Consider the following 14,902-nt stretch of genomic DNA (forward strand, 5'->3'; position numbering starts at 1 on the left):
TCTCCATCTGACCACTTTTCTTCAAGCTTTCAATGTGGAGCTAGAAGACACAAATCACTACAGGGTATAGCACTCACCACCCAAACAAAACGCAAAACGCAGATCTACCGTCTTCAGAGCTTTACCCACTCACCATGGTCAATGCAACCCATATCCCTGGTCTCGAAGTCACCATTGAGGTTGACAACACAGCCCTGCCAGAGTACAGTCATCCGCCTACCGAAAACCAAGAACCCACTGAAAATCTCGGAAGCACAATCAGGTACATCGAAGCGCCATCAGCCACCGACTTCTCTATTCACTACCTCTACCGTCCTGAGTTCACACCTCCCTCACCCGTGCACATCGAGATCGTGCTAGACGACACCTATGTTCAAGCTCCCTTCTTCGAGTGGGGCGGCAAGGAAGACTGCGAAGGATATGTTTGTAAGAAGGCTGCCAGTATAGTCGCGGGCCAGGATTTCACGCAAGGCTTTCGGTTCGCGGAGTTGAGGATTGGTATGTTGACGTTACTGACGTCGAGCGACGCATCTACTATAAAGAGAAATTGGCTGACGGAGAATTAGAAGAAACAGTTACACCTATGACTGAAGAACTACGAGGCAGACTGCAGCAACTCGGTCGTATTGTGCTGTAATTCTACTTCATCGCGAATCTCGAGTCTACAAGTCCGGCTGAGGTGCCGCAGGCGACTTGTGATGAGCTCAAGGGCGTGAGCGAGAACGCGCTGTGTAAGACGGCGGCTGCGCGCGGCGATGCGGTGTCCCACCAGACTACGTAAGGCCATCCCCACCTACTAACATGATGAAGCGTGCCGGCACTGATGAAGCTCCTTGACAGTTTTGCTGCTCCCGAACGCCACGAGAAAGTAACGTATAGCACCGTGGAGACGATGCAGAATGAACCTTTTGCTATGTTTGAGTTTTTGTATCGGTCTACGCGTAAGTCATCCTCTTTGCGCGTCTCCTCCTCCTCCAAACGATAGACTGACATACTCACAATCACACAGAAGCCCTAAAATCCATCGGCGTAATCCCTTGTACTCCATCACCTTCACTCTCACCCGAGCCAGAAGAAGACCCAGACCCAGACCCAGACCCAGACCCAGACACCATGACAGCAGAAGAAATGAGAGAGGAGTTAAAACGCATCCGCGTAAGCAATCTTCTACGCGAACATGATTCCCATATCCGAGCCTTTGGCGTAGAGCAAACTCAAGAATCATCGACAACATGATTTTGACAAGAGCTCTACCGAGCTTTTTCGACACCTGCCTTCCCACGTGTGGAATCACTTACTAACCAAGAAAACTAGGAACACCGCACCGATGCTGCTAAGATCAAACGTGAGCGCGAAGAGAGCGATAGTACTGTGGTAGGCGACGAAGAGCTTGAGTGGATTGGTACGCAGCCTGTGGAGCGCTGCAGGAAGAAAGCGAGGAGGGTTCCGGGGGTGGGGGATGTGGTTTTTGAGTTGGATGAGTAAGTGGATGTGGTGTCGGTTGCGGCGGGGGTATGTGTAGATTGGAAAAAGATGACGGTGAGGAACGTTGGGTAAGGTGTGGGCATTGACGGAGTCATGCTGATACGATTCTGCGCCTGGGATGCGATGCAGAAGGTTTACATGTGCTAGTCGATCCATTCGAAGCAAGCGCATCTTCGAGATTGCAGACTGAATGGTTACTTTGGAAAGAGCGTCGTTACATGGCATCACAGAAACGATGAACCCACGCTCATGTATATATCCATTCTCAGAAGTTCTAATAACCTTTGTGCATAATGTAACTGAGTTTGATACCCTAATTATCAAGGATCTCATCGCCCGCAACATGGCCAGACGGCACCCCGCACTCTCTACTCAAGAAGTCACACCGTCTTCAGTCCTCAATTTGGCACTGTTACAGCGATGGACCTTCACAGACCTTTTCTTGCAGACATACCAATGTGTCACTGCAGTATACTTTCCCTCACAGTACATCCCTTCAAAGCTGCGATGTAGTCAGTATGCCGCATCTTCGCGTTCCCTTACTGTCCACTCTTGAAGTACGATGTATGTATGCTACGATGCTCCGTTATAAACCTTCGTTCAACACTACCAGTACCTAGAATTAGATATTACCGTCAGCCAAATATGCAGGATATACACCAAGACAAAAACGCCTCCACTACGGAATCTAAGGTTGATAGCAGGTCTATCATCCAAGCAGCATCACTTCTCCGACACACACCCCTCTCAACCCTAAATCAGCTCCTCAAAACCCAGCATTTGACCTCACGCACGCTGACAAAGTCCTCTCTCTATCGAATCGCTTCTACGAATCGCACCTACAACCACACTATCGATACGTCACACATTGCCCTCTCCACTCCGGCATCCCTCGACACCAAACTTCAGCGCCGCAGTGCTCTCCATGGCATCCCCATCCTCCTCAAAGATAACATGCCTACCTTGGGCGACGGCATGCACACTACCTGCGGTAGTCTTGCCCTCGTCGACGCGATACCCAGCGAGGAAGCAGAGGTAGTAGGGGCGTTAAGAGCAGCAGGCGCTGTTGTGATTGGCAAAGGAAATATGGCAGAGTGGGTTGAATTTCGGAGCACAAGCGGGTGTTCCGGATGGAGTGCGCGAGGCGGGCAGACGACAGGGTTGTTTCACCCAGGGATGAAAGCGAGTGGGAGTTCAGGGGGTGGTGCGGTTGCCGTTGGACTGGGCGTTGTTGGAGTGGCATTGGGTACAGAGGTATGTTTTTAAACGATCTCCGCGATTTCATGATTGTTGTTGTGGTTAGAGTAGGTTGATGGCTGACAAGAAATCAAAGACGTGCTACTGCATCGTCTCGCCCGCCGAGAAATCCGGTATCATTGGCTTTAAACCCACACGCGGCTTGCTGTCTTCAAAGGGCCTGATACATGCATCTAAACGTCTCGACACCGTTGGCGTACTCGCCCGCACTGTTGCAGACACTCAACTCGTTTTGACCAGTATACTGCAACACAGCCACCACATGTAACAACCCACCAAACAAGCTCTCCTACGCGACCTAGACATCGCCATGTCGACCCCATGCCTCCACGACGTCCGCATAGCCGTCCCCTGTCCCTATACTCTGAAAGAAATCCAGAACGTCCCTTTATCAAAATCCCTCGCTTTGGACGACTTACTCCAATCCTTAAAGAAGCCGGGGCTACGATAATCTGCAACATAGCCATTCCTGGTGCGCGCGTCTGGACCTCGCTTTCGTTGGCAGAACAAACAGTCCTCTTCTACGCTGACATGAAAGCTTCCATTAACACATACCTCACCTCCCTGAACACGAACCCACAGAACATCACCGATCTTGCCTCCCTCATCGCTTTCACAAAAGACCACCCAGCTGAACAGTACCCGCACCGAAATGTCGAGGGCCTCGAAAACGCACAAGCCGCGGATACAAACGCTCCATTATACAAAACCATGCCGGAGAAAAACGACTACTTCATCAACGGCGAAGGCGGGATACATGCTACCTTGACTGCATGTTGCGCGGACGTAATGATACTGCCAACCTTGAGTCCAACAATGCAGACGCTGGCGGCCAAAGCGGGAAGTCCAGTTATGAGTGTGCCTATGGGTACCCTCCCGGCGGATACAGCGGTGGAGAAGGATGAAGGGAGTGGGTTGGTAAGTGTAGCCCCGGAGATACCGTAATTAGGAGATACCGTAATTACTGGATTTGTGAATGCATGGAGTGGTAATAGCGTCTGACATATACCAATAGGTTTTCGGCGTACTTTTTTTTTTTTTTTGGGGGGGGGGGGGGGGGGGGAGGAAAGGACGAAGTTACTATGAGAGTGGGGTATGCAGTGGAGCGGGTGAATAGGGTTCAGAAAAGGTTGGTCCCGTATTTGGAGGCTGTGGCGGAGGGAGGATCATGAACAGGACTTTCATATCTAAATCTCTTCCGCGGTCAAGAGGTAGAAGATCTTTGGGCCACGTCATCTAATGCACCTGAGCTAGATATGCCCCGCGTATGCGTCAAGCGCCGCTGCATTGAGTGTGTAAGCCATGATCAGGTGACCAGTGCCAAGGGTTTTACAAACTGGTGATACCTCAACCCAAGATGCCACAATCAAGGAGACTAGTGAACTTACTGTTAAATCCAAATCTCATCCGTATCATTCTTCCCGCGCCTACACTCATCTCCAAACACAATCACACTACCTAACATAATACCAACGTTATCGATAAACATCAACACTCCACATCTACTACTACCACTGGGTCTATCCCAGCCCGCATGAACAACCAACCTTACAGTACATGAACGCCCAAAAATGACGTCTCCTATCTGTACCCGCATCCACTAGGCAAAAGAAAAGGCCCGAAACCACGGCAGGAAAACGTGGGTCGACCACGTTCCGCCCGTAACTAACGCGAGCATTCGAGTACCGGATGTAAGGTTCCCATAGTCATCCGTCCGCTTCACCGCGGCTCAGGCACAAAGGTAAGCCCCCTTTGCAAGAGACGCCGTTGCTGCGCCGAGAGCGGGATGAGTTTTCTGCCTGGGCAATGTTGGGCTTTGTTTGCTTGCTTGCTTGCTTGTTTTTTCTGCTGTTTGTGAGAAATAAGCTGGTAAGGTAAAAAGTTTCATTTTTTGTTTACTATGTACAAGTGGAGTTGCGATTAAGGTTTAGCTGGAGCGTCCGGCTAGGCATTTGCCGTTTGTTCCAAGAAAAATGCTTGTTTCGCGTTCGTGTCTTAGGTTACGTATGCGCCGCGGGAATCCGGCTGGTTGTTCACGTCACGCAGTTCACTTGCCGAAATGCTGTTCAAAAGCTGCAGATAAAAATGTATGACGCATGAGCGCGGTATTTCTATATGGAGGCCGTATGGGATATTCATTATTTTTCTTGCGTTAACAGTCGTGAAACTAGACGGCAACGCCGACTTCTGCGTTTTCGGGTCTTGGTTGCTCGGTTCTTGATTGCTCCTTTGAGTGCATCGATCGAGTGGTTCTCCGTATGCGGGCCTGCATGGCGAACATGGTCATTGTGATGAGTCCGACAACTATGAGGATGATTTGCAACCATTTGGCAGCGACCTGGGATAAGGTGTCAGTAGTTTGTACTGTGACATATTGGTGGATGGAAACTCACGGCGCAGTTGCATGTGATGTCTGCGTTCATCCGCTGGGTACCTTTGAGGAAGCGGGGCTGGTAATTGCAAGCTGCCATTTCTCGGGGGCAGTACAGATTGGTATTCAGTTCACCGCCCATCATGGCTCGTTCCGAGGTGCAGCCCCATCGATCGCTTCCGCGCTTGGTGTAGTGGAGGATGAGAGAGACGAGGGCCATGATGGAACCAGCTACTGTCATGACAACAACGCTCAGAATCCAGAAGCGACGTCTGTTCTAGAGGGTGTTAAAGGGATGTCTTTTTTTTTTCAATATCCAAAGGGCACGTACTGTGTTAAGCTGAGAGTCCATGTCCGGTTTTCGCAAGCTACTCCAAGCAATCAGGGCCAAGACGCCTGCCGTCAAATTTAGGCATCCCGAGACAATGGTCGCATCGGTATCTTCGTTGGTAAAGTAGACAATCGTTTTGTCCGTCACATATCGCTGAGCCCGGTCATCGAATTCGGTGGTTACTACGTTTATGTACCGCGGTACAATCCAGTCTCCGAAAATCCAGTACGTAGTCGTCAAAGCTACAGAAGCCAACGACAAAAGGAAGAAGATTATCGACGGAACTAGGGAGAACTTGAGGATGCCTTCATATCGCAGCATGTTGTCGTGGATTAGGTGTATTGGTCTTATTATGTGGAAAGTCCGTTGCGAGCAATCATTAGAGTATTAGAGCAATAGGGACGGAAAAGAAAGGTGCAAGGACATGGGCATCCAGTACCTAAAATAACGCGCGACGCTCGTCCGTTCCCTGTTGGCGGCCTTTCCAACGCCCCGGACAGAGGTCAGTAAGCGTGTCCTGGGCTCGGCATCCATCATGATCCGCCCTTTTACCGTGATCCGCCGTGTCAGCGATGCTTGCGCTACCTCATTAGCCTGCGTAGTGAAAATGCATTGAGCGATTGGATACGAGGAAATCATCGTGAGGCGCAGTCTCCTCGGTCTTGGTGCAAGAAAGGTCCGTGTGGAGTGCCGTTGACATGGCGGCCCCAACCACGCGACGCGACCCTTGCCGCATACGACCGACTTATCCAGTTCCTGACGATTGTATCTTCCATTCACATTGCTGAACCCAAGGGATTGCGGCAAACGCAAAAGTGACCCTAGCCGTTGTCTCAAGGGGATATTTGGGTCGTCTGCGAAAAAGAAACGTCACGATACCCCGCAAAGGGGGTCAAGCCGACTTTCCGTGAAAGTTATTGCCAAGCCTCCCCAACACCTGATCCTGCCGTCAAATCCGACACGATGGACCGAATACGTATAAAGCTCCATTTTCGGATCATATGTCCGCAAGCACATGGCGGAATGGTCTAGTGTGGCGCCGGTCCCGCTTTTTCTCTGCATGCGCCACACCTAGGTCCAGAAGAGCACCAGCCTTCCCTTTATGGACCACCTTCCAAGATAAAGGGGTGTAATGCAACGACATGATATCACGCGTGGATATTCCGCTCAATTGAACATTTCGGGTCCTGGGGTTAAAGAGTCCCACCTTTCGTGATAAGTCAATGTTGGGAGTCATCTTAGGTTTGCTGGTGAGATGTAGACGAATCGTGGCACCAATCTAATTCTAACAGCACCTTGTGTCAACTACCTAGGCTCTTTTGTAACGTACACAACCCAATGACGGCATCCTAAATCTTATGTTTGTGCATTCATGCGTCATACTTTGGTGTTGTTCGAATGTACGCTAATGCTGTGTACTGCCATCCTCCAAGCTCCAGCATGTGTCAGTCCTTGAACCTAAAATCCCCGCACAAACTTCACGATAACCGACACGATGGTTCTGGCTCTTTGAGTTTCGCCTCTGAGACTTTGACGTGTCCTATGAAGATGAATCTTCGCTTCAACAGTGAGACCACGCAGGAAGTCCAATCAAGAATATCTTTTCCCAGTGCCGCGTGTTAAAGATTGAGAAGATAGCATCACAAGAGAGATGAGTCATATCCATATTGGCATTGGAGAGGATAGTAGGCGTCAGCTCGAAGCACATCTGACGGCAGACTTGTAGAGTTGTGAATGACCAGATACTTGACTGTAGTCCAGTCTGTAACTTGAACTCATAGCACTTGGCGGGCGTAAGAACGTAGGAAAAGATGATGTTGCGCAACTCCGAGGGTAAATGGAGAAGGTAGATGGAGAAGGGGCGAGGCCAGACTGTTGCGTGATCTGCTTGCCTTGTTGTTAGCATCTGGACGATTAAGTAAATGGTTGCGATATAACTCACATAGTATCGCAGTCCTTGACTCCAGAATGAGATTGGTCGGTCTCATGTTGAGGTTCCATAGTCCTAGTCTTGTACCGTGCTTGCTCGATATCTGCAGAGAAAGTGTAGCAGGAAAGTAGTCTAGGTCAAACTGGAAGGAAGAATCTATGACCTAGAGCGAGGGAAGTCATTAGCAGAGACTCCTTGGTAACGTAAAGCATTATGGAAATGGCCAATGCGGGGCTGACTTTCACTTAGGCCAAATCTGAAGTTTAAGTTCAACTGGGAGGTAAGTAAGTAGGTGCGTGTTGATGCAAGGGCGGGGTCGAACGGGAACACAACCGCGAAAGGTTTAGCGTAGTAGCCTAAGCCCGTTAAACCTGAGTCGCTATATGACAAGGGATACGCTAGGCGGCATGAGAACAACAAAAGCACATTGCATCAGAGAAGGCTTCATGATTTGTAGGCGAATAAAGCTCCTATTCGAAGGTGATATATACAAGATAATAAAGAGTATTTACAAGAACAGACGATTCACTCTCCTGATTCCCAACTACCGGCACTTGGTCAAGCAGTTTAAATCCTTCCGTAACCAGCGGTGTTAACAACGTTCTTAGCGCTAGCAGCAGTACCGGCAGAGGCAATGCTCTTGCCACTGAAGCCAGACAGGATGCTGGTGTCGGCACCAGCAAGAGCGGCAGAGTTGCCGTAAGCGTTGGGCTCGCAGTTGTGGCCAAGGTATTGCTTGCATGCTGCATTGTTGGAAGCTGATGCGAAGAACTTTCCGGCGAGACCAGACTGAGAAGCTGCCTTGACGTCCTGGAAGACGTTGCCCTCGGCGACGATCTTCGCACCAGCGTCAGCCTCAAAGGCGTGTCCGGAATTGGCAGAGAAGTAGTTGTTGACAGCGTGGAGAAGGGTGTTGCCGGCGACCTTGGGAGAACGACCGGAGGTGTGGTGGATGTAGTTACCCTTGAGGGTAACGAGGTCGTTGCTACCGGTAAGGTACAATCCCCAGTAGTGGTGACTACGAAAGTGTTAGTATTTCTCTTGGCTGTTTGGTTGTGGAAAAAGCTTACCCGTCGCAAGTGGCAGACCAAGCGGTGGCTCCGTTGATCTCGTTGTTAGAGATGGTGACACGACCAGAAGCAGTGTTACCGAGGACGATGTGCTGGCGAGCAATGAGATCAGTGGTGACGTGGTCGATCCATATAAGGTCGGCTATGTCAAATCTGTTAGACACTGGTCGTATGTACGATGATGTAGGACCCAGAACATACCTCCATCGACGGTGATAGCATCACCACCCCAGACGTATTGCGGGTTGATTTCCGTGAAGCGCACGTTCTGGATGATAATGTTCTTCACGCCGCCCGTCATCCGAATACCCTTGCCCTTGATGACACCCTTGCTGCCTTGACCGATCAAAGACTTGTTGGACTTGACAGTGATTCCAAGCACACCAGCTTTGTCGTAGGTGATGCTGCCGACCTTAGGAGCGCCCTTCTGGTAGTTGTCACACCATCCGTTCTGGTTGATGGCAATCTGGCAGTTGGAGCCAGTTCCCCATGGTCGGCAGCCCGAGGAGGTTGCCTTGCCCTCAGTGCCGGTGAAGTCGAAGGTCTTGGTCAGAACAATGACACGGGGCGAGGCGTCGCCGAGGTAGCTGATGAGCTGCGCAGTAGTAGTTGGGTACACGGGTGCGGCGTTGCCACCACCAGTCACGCCTGGGAAGGGTGTTAGTTTTTCTCAAGGATATCATTGAGAGGATAGACATACCCTTAGCGAAACCTTCAGCAGCGCCCTTGACAGCATCTGCAGCAGTGGCGCCAGAAGCGAAAGCAGCCACGACAGCGGCAAAAAGTGAGTACTTCATGGTTCGTACGTTGTCGATTGTGAAAAGATAAAGAATGGATAGCAAACACAGTTCGCTGTAAAGAATGACGGCAAAGTTGAAGGAGAATCTGTAAAGACAAGACGAAGCTTAATGATTCCGTTATTGCAGGCAAGATCTGTGTCTTTATAACACAGATCTCTGGGCTGATGTTTGACACGCGCCCCACAGTCTAATCTAAGAACATTGCTTTTCAGAATCCAACTGGGCTCGCCGATGCCGTTCATCACCGGCGCGGGAAGTGGCCATAGTGACGAACCCATGCCGGGGCCACTTTCACTGTGCCAGTGCTTGGAGTGGAAAATAACATTGCAGCGGTTAGCCATGGACATGGAGATGCCGCGCTGTTTGACAATTGATTTTGCTCCAGTAAGAACAGATCAAACAAGGCTGGTCAACATGACGGCACTGTGCTTGGGGCGTCTCGAACAGCCTCGTTCCGGGATCCGGCTCTTGTTGTTTCAAGTCAACGCGGCACGACTGGCTACATCCCCACAAAAAGTTACCCGGTCTGGACTAGCTGGGAACATGTTTAGTGGCCTCTATCTACATGAAATGAGAGGACTGAACATACACTGGGGCGCGAGTCTTGGACGGCACGGCACTCGGTATGGCATTTGTGAAATGAAATTCTCCCATAGGTGGAACATTCGAGCGCAAGTCCGAACTGGACGGCACAGCTTAGACCAGGGTTTGTAAACCACTATATAGCTGCCAGGTATGACTGTTGGTAAGAGAAGTATGGCTGATTTATTACAGTGCGCGCAGTCATTGCTCTGAGAAAAGGAGGCATAGACACGGATGGTTTTGCTAAGTATGTAGATGGTGGACTTTGAGGCGAAGAAAGTACCGAAGCGAATGCCGGACCCTTATCAGATCGAGACTTCTGGGAGCACTTATTGGCATGAACATATTGCCGATTGAAAGTGGGCAAAGAGCGAAGAGCGAAAGTGATGAGCCCAGAGCCCTTGAGGCTGGCATCGGGGCGTACTAAGGTCAAGCGACCAGGCCGCTTTAGGCTAGACGACCACCACGTGGTTGTGCATGGCGCTTTCCCACACCTTCGAGACCTGATGCTTGCACGACATCAACGTGCAGCAACTCCAAGTACACGCATCTCCACAATAGTCCTGCTCAATCCAATCACGTAGGACAACGTCAGCATACCTGTGCAGGTGAGGACCCAATACGCACCACCTGGAGGGCAGCATGTCGAACCAGCCACGCTATGGCGGCCAATATCATCGCAAGCATAGAAACGAAGATAGCGCACCACTCAGAGCCAGCAAGGAAATCCCTCGAGGTTTCCAGCATGTGCCCTACTCGCCCGAGGCTGCTTCACGACCAAGGTGCCCCAGTTCGGATTACGACACACCACCGTACCAGCCTGACGAGAGTCCTCCTTCCGATTACGACCACTATGAACATCGATCCATGCCGAAATACATACCTAAAGTGAGAGGATCGAATCGGGGGCCAACCCCCCCACGACCTCGGCCAAGACACCAGCCACAGTCGCCCGCTCTGCAGTACAGGAACCGCTCTCCAGACCCAGACTCAGACTATATCGCCCCGCCTGGACCCCCCAGCGATGACGATGATTATATTGACCAGCGCAAGTCAACCAAAGGTGTATTTTCAGACGAGACTTCAAACTACAGTAATCGTGAATTTTCGAAAGGCAGGTCACCAGACCGCTACTCTGCCTCACGGGACCGCGATGGCGCCCGGTTCATAGATGATACCCCGCCACGCCAAACACGGCCAGACCGCCGAACTGTGAGAAATAGCGGATGGGATAGCAAACCCATCGTGGTGCGAAGTCGAGGATTGAAGCCCGGAAAATATGAAGACTATCAAGAAGCAAAGCAGTTTCTGGAGAGATTCGAGCAGTTTGAGGCCCAGCTAGCCAATCGACGCAACACGGGCCATCGCCGCCGCGACGAGTACAGTCCGGAACGCTATAGAGATGATAGAAGCCGCCTAATGCGCTACAACTACAATGACTACCAAGAAGCAAAGCAGTTCCTAGAGCGATACCAAAAGCTCGAGGCTCAACGTGCGCAGCGATCGCAACTTGAGTATCGTCGCGACGAGGAATATAGTCCGGCCCGGTACAGAGGAGATAGCCCGAGACGCTACAGAAACGACAACTCAAGTCCAGTTCGCTACAACAAGGGAGATTACCACGAAGCGAAAGAATTTCTTGAGAGATACTGTACACTCAATGCGCAGCACGCCAGGAGATATGAAGCCGCGCACCACAGCCCCGACGAGGACCCATCAATTCGCTACAGAGACAACGACGAGTACACGCCAATCCGGTATAGAGATGAGGACTCTAGCCCCCCGAATGTTTACAGAGATGAAGACGACTACCCACCAATCCGCTACCGAGGCGACTCCTCTAGCCCAATCCCCTACCGAAACGCCGCTCCCAGTCCCAGACGACTCGCAGCGCGTCAACCTAGTCCCGAAAGACAACAAATGCCAGGTTCCTTCTTCGAAGAGACTAACATGTATCCCGAACCCCCCTCGGATATTGCATCGCAGCCCAGTGTATCACCCCCTCTACCCCCCAGCACCCTTCCCACCCGCACCTTTTCCACCAGCCCCCTCGGTCCCCGGCTCAGACATCTGCTCCATGCCGTCACTCCGCCACGGTAGCGCGTACGCCTCTTTTGACGAACACAGTATCCAAGGTAGCGACTACGACAGCCTTCCCCCCCTCGCGGCGTCACAGCCCTAGCCCTAGTCCTAGTCCCGCTCGTTCCGCAACCCGCTCCATCGTCAGCACAAGCACCAGCAGCCACGCACACAACCGTCGTACCCGCTCCTACGACAGCGACGACAACGGTATAGCAGAAGGAAGCGATTATCTACCCAGTGACAGCGAAATCGACCCGGACGGTGAACACGACTCTTTGAGCGATGACGACGGGAACGGGGTTGCGGAGGGAAGCGATTATCTGCCTAGTGATGACGGTAGGAGGAGTGTGAGGGGTAAGGGTAGTGGGGTTTGCTCGAGGGCGGTGTCTGATGTTGGCAGCGATGATGATGATTATGACGATGGGGATTATATGAGTAGTGATGGTGAGGATAGGATTGGTGGGAAGGAGAGGATGAGTATGGCGGGGGCGTGGGTGTCGTAGGGTGGTTGTGCGTGGGTTGGTAGGAGGGAGGAGTTCATGTTTTGGATGGGTTTAATTAGGATGGAGGAAAGTTTGTAATGGAGGGGATGTGAATTTTGAGGACGGAGTCGGGAACGATACAACATATACAATCTTTAATATGATGGATTCACCAGTCATGCCTTCACTGTTTCCTTGTCCACACCACAGCATTCCAGCATCTTCTTCCTTGGACAAGATAACACTCTCCATTACCTTGTCCTCAATGATAAAGGCGATCAACGCACTAACACATGCACTCACGAAAGATTAAGACACCACGCTACAATCCTCATCCTCACACATCACCCTTACAACAAACATCAAATCAAGCGTCAAGTATCCAATACCTGACATTCAAATCTACACAAGCCCTTGATCTCTACCTATAAATCAAACGAATTCTTCTCATCTATCATGTATAAAAAATATGCTTCGTAAAGCCGCCACTCAATCTAATTGTATATATGAGTGTGTGCAAAGAGAGCACGACGAAAGGGTATCTGCGCCTTTCCCATGCTTTTGATAACGCCAGTGTCCAGAGAAATGAAAAATTGACTTTTACCGACAGAAAAACGTAAACGCTGTACATGTTCTAGGGAAAGACAAAAGGGAGTTGAGATGGGGAGGGTGAGAGGGCTGATGGGTGCGTTGGCGGATAGTGGAGTTTGGGCAGCCGAGGAGGGGCCGGAAGCGAAAGAGGAACGACTGCAGCCTTGTAGAGCCAAACGAACGCATGGACCTGAGCGAACGGGAGGGGCAGAAGTGGTTATGCAGAGCGCATCCACTCACACCTCACATCTTGGCTTGTCGTAGGATGTTGCTGTCCTGCTGTGCCTGTTGTAGCTGCAAAATCTCGCGCTGTTCCTGGAACACTTGTCGCGCTCTCTCGAGCACCATCTCGAACCCCTCCTTGCCCTTTGCGGCGTTTTGCTGGAAGCGCTCGACGCTAAACTGCTCGATGCTGTTCTTGATCTTCTGCCAGCCACCACATAGGGCCGTGATTTCTGCTCTTTGGGTAAAGGCAGTCTTGTCGTTGGGCGATGAGGCGACGGGCTGGTATATGCATGTTTCGCGAACGTTGAGGAGGTCGGACCATGTCATGTTCATGGAGCAGAGGGTGAGCTTCTTAGCGACAGGATCGACGTAGGATGTCTCGTAGACCATGGATGTGTCTTGGCCGCCGAGGATGGTCTGGATCCACTTTGGTGTTGATTGTTGGCAGGTGATGAGACGCTCTGTTCGTAACTGCGATTGGGTTAGCTTGCTGTCTAGAGGCATATTGTTGTGGTGCGCGTGATGGGTGTGGTGAAGGCGCAGAAATTGACATGTGAAAGGAGTCACTCACGATTCCTGTGGCAGGGTCGACTGACCGACTGAGAGTGTCGACAGCGATGACATGGGGTGTCTTTTCGTTCCAAGGGCCGTACTTGCGCCAGTTGCTTGTCGAGACTTCTTCCCACGAGTAGTCGAAGTCGACTGTTTGCTGAAAGTACTTCATTGTGCTTATCGTAAAGTCGTGTGCCGATGGTCCGGGGGGTATAAGTTTTTTTCTATCAGTCCGTTGATGCGCCTTGTAGTTTTCGGATTGCGCGAGGATGTTCGCTTAAATTATCCGTGTGGATTGGTGAACAGGCAGTGCGGAGTAATGGTGGCAGTGGGTTGGTGGGTTGTAGGAAGTGTGCAGAGATGTAAAAGGTCTGGGAGGTCGGCAAAGGCCAAAGTGCAGGCCGTGCGCGATAAACGATTAATGCCGGGGATAGTGGGGAGTTCTCAACGAGTCAACGTTTTCCCACCGCTCGAGCCCTGTATCTTTTGCACGAGTACCTTGCAATCCAGGTAAAGTGCGGTGTGAAAAGTTGGATGAATGTGCGTTGTCAATAGAAAAAGCAGTGAATGCGAGACTTGTGTTTTGCGCAACCGTGATGAAACATGAAACGGACGTTCAATGCGAGAGCCTTCTATCCGGCCTCACTTCCTTCGGATCCGCGTTTCCTTCGCCACGCGCAGCCACTGTCTAGGTTTTCAACCAATCAGCGCAAACGTCTTGCAAACCATTGGCGCGGGTCGTGTGCTTGTCTTGGCCAGCTTCCTCCGACTCTCCCCGTATGACGTCTGGTATCCAATAGGCCAGTCCTCCGTTGGTGGATTACATGTCGTCTTGACGCAGGGCGTGGGGGGTTCCTGACGCTTGCGTCCGGACATGCTGACGGCGCATCCGCTGGAAGGGCTAGTAATCAGGGTCTCCGCGCTGCTGATTGACCATACTACGACGTTCACAGCAGAAGCTCTGTTAGTACCACCATTCATACTGTGAATGATGTGATACCGAAGCAATGTGTGACTCCTAGGCGTGCTACTAGTCTCACAGATCAAACATTTTGCTATCACATGTATCCACAGCAGCATTCTACTATTGGATCACCATCAAACAGTCTTGTATTCGATTTTCTGGGTCCGCTTTATTGATCGC

General features: G+C 51.1%; 7 protein-coding genes across 7 annotated transcripts; 4 read left to right on the forward strand and 3 right to left on the reverse strand.

Moving 5' to 3' along the window:
- Positions 1–134: 134 nt before the first annotated feature.
- Positions 135–637, forward strand: PtrM4_093840 (uncharacterized protein; the record flags this gene model as incomplete). The annotated part of the gene is made up of 2 exons (XM_066107067.1): positions 135–498; positions 567–637. 2 exons carry the CDS (start codon positions 135–137, stop codon positions 635–637), a joined length of 435 nt encoding a protein of 144 aa, XP_065962735.1.
- A 476-nt stretch (positions 638–1,113) lies between these two features.
- PtrM4_093850 (uncharacterized protein) lies at positions 1,114–1,485 on the forward strand (the record flags this gene model as incomplete). Its single annotated transcript, XM_001934220.2, has 2 exons — positions 1,114–1,155; positions 1,315–1,485. The coding sequence occupies 2 exons, from the start codon at positions 1,114–1,116 to the stop codon at positions 1,483–1,485; spliced, it is 213 nt and encodes a 70-aa protein (XP_001934255.2).
- A 645-nt stretch (positions 1,486–2,130) lies between these two features.
- PtrM4_093860 (uncharacterized protein) lies at positions 2,131–3,687 on the forward strand (the record flags this gene model as incomplete). Its single annotated transcript, XM_066107068.1, has 3 exons — positions 2,131–2,739; positions 2,819–2,981; positions 3,176–3,687. 3 exons carry the CDS (start codon positions 2,131–2,133, stop codon positions 3,685–3,687), a joined length of 1,284 nt encoding a protein of 427 aa, XP_065962736.1.
- Positions 3,688–4,909: 1,222 nt separating this feature from the next.
- Positions 4,910–5,765, reverse strand: PtrM4_093870 (uncharacterized protein; the record flags this gene model as incomplete). The annotated part of the gene is made up of 3 exons (XM_001934218.1): positions 4,910–5,080; positions 5,136–5,390; positions 5,445–5,765. 3 exons carry the CDS (start codon positions 5,763–5,765, stop codon positions 4,910–4,912), a joined length of 747 nt encoding a protein of 248 aa, XP_001934253.1.
- A 2,176-nt stretch (positions 5,766–7,941) lies between these two features.
- PtrM4_093880 (PelB, Pectate lyase) lies at positions 7,942–9,241 on the reverse strand (the record flags this gene model as incomplete). Its single annotated transcript, XM_001934217.1, has 4 exons — positions 7,942–8,392; positions 8,445–8,586; positions 8,646–9,092; positions 9,145–9,241. 4 exons carry the CDS (start codon positions 9,239–9,241, stop codon positions 7,942–7,944), a joined length of 1,137 nt encoding a protein of 378 aa, XP_001934252.1.
- Positions 9,242–10,468: 1,227 nt separating this feature from the next.
- Positions 10,469–11,926, forward strand: PtrM4_093890 (uncharacterized protein; the record flags this gene model as incomplete). Its single annotated transcript, XM_066107069.1, has 1 exon — positions 10,469–11,926. One exon carries the CDS (start codon positions 10,469–10,471, stop codon positions 11,924–11,926), a length of 1,458 nt encoding a protein of 485 aa, XP_065962737.1.
- A 1,298-nt stretch (positions 11,927–13,224) lies between these two features.
- On the reverse strand, positions 13,225–13,930 carry PtrM4_093900 (PRELI domain containing protein; the record flags this gene model as incomplete). The annotated part of the gene is made up of 2 exons (XM_001934215.1): positions 13,225–13,677; positions 13,778–13,930. 2 exons carry the CDS (start codon positions 13,928–13,930, stop codon positions 13,225–13,227), a joined length of 606 nt encoding a protein of 201 aa, XP_001934250.1.
- Positions 13,931–14,902: the final 972 nt, after the last annotated feature.

This window comes from Pyrenophora tritici-repentis, chromosome 4, assembly GCF_003171515.1.
Source record: "Pyrenophora tritici-repentis strain M4 chromosome 4, whole genome shotgun sequence".
NCBI lineage: Eukaryota > Fungi > Ascomycota > Dothideomycetes > Pleosporales > Pleosporaceae > Pyrenophora > Pyrenophora tritici-repentis.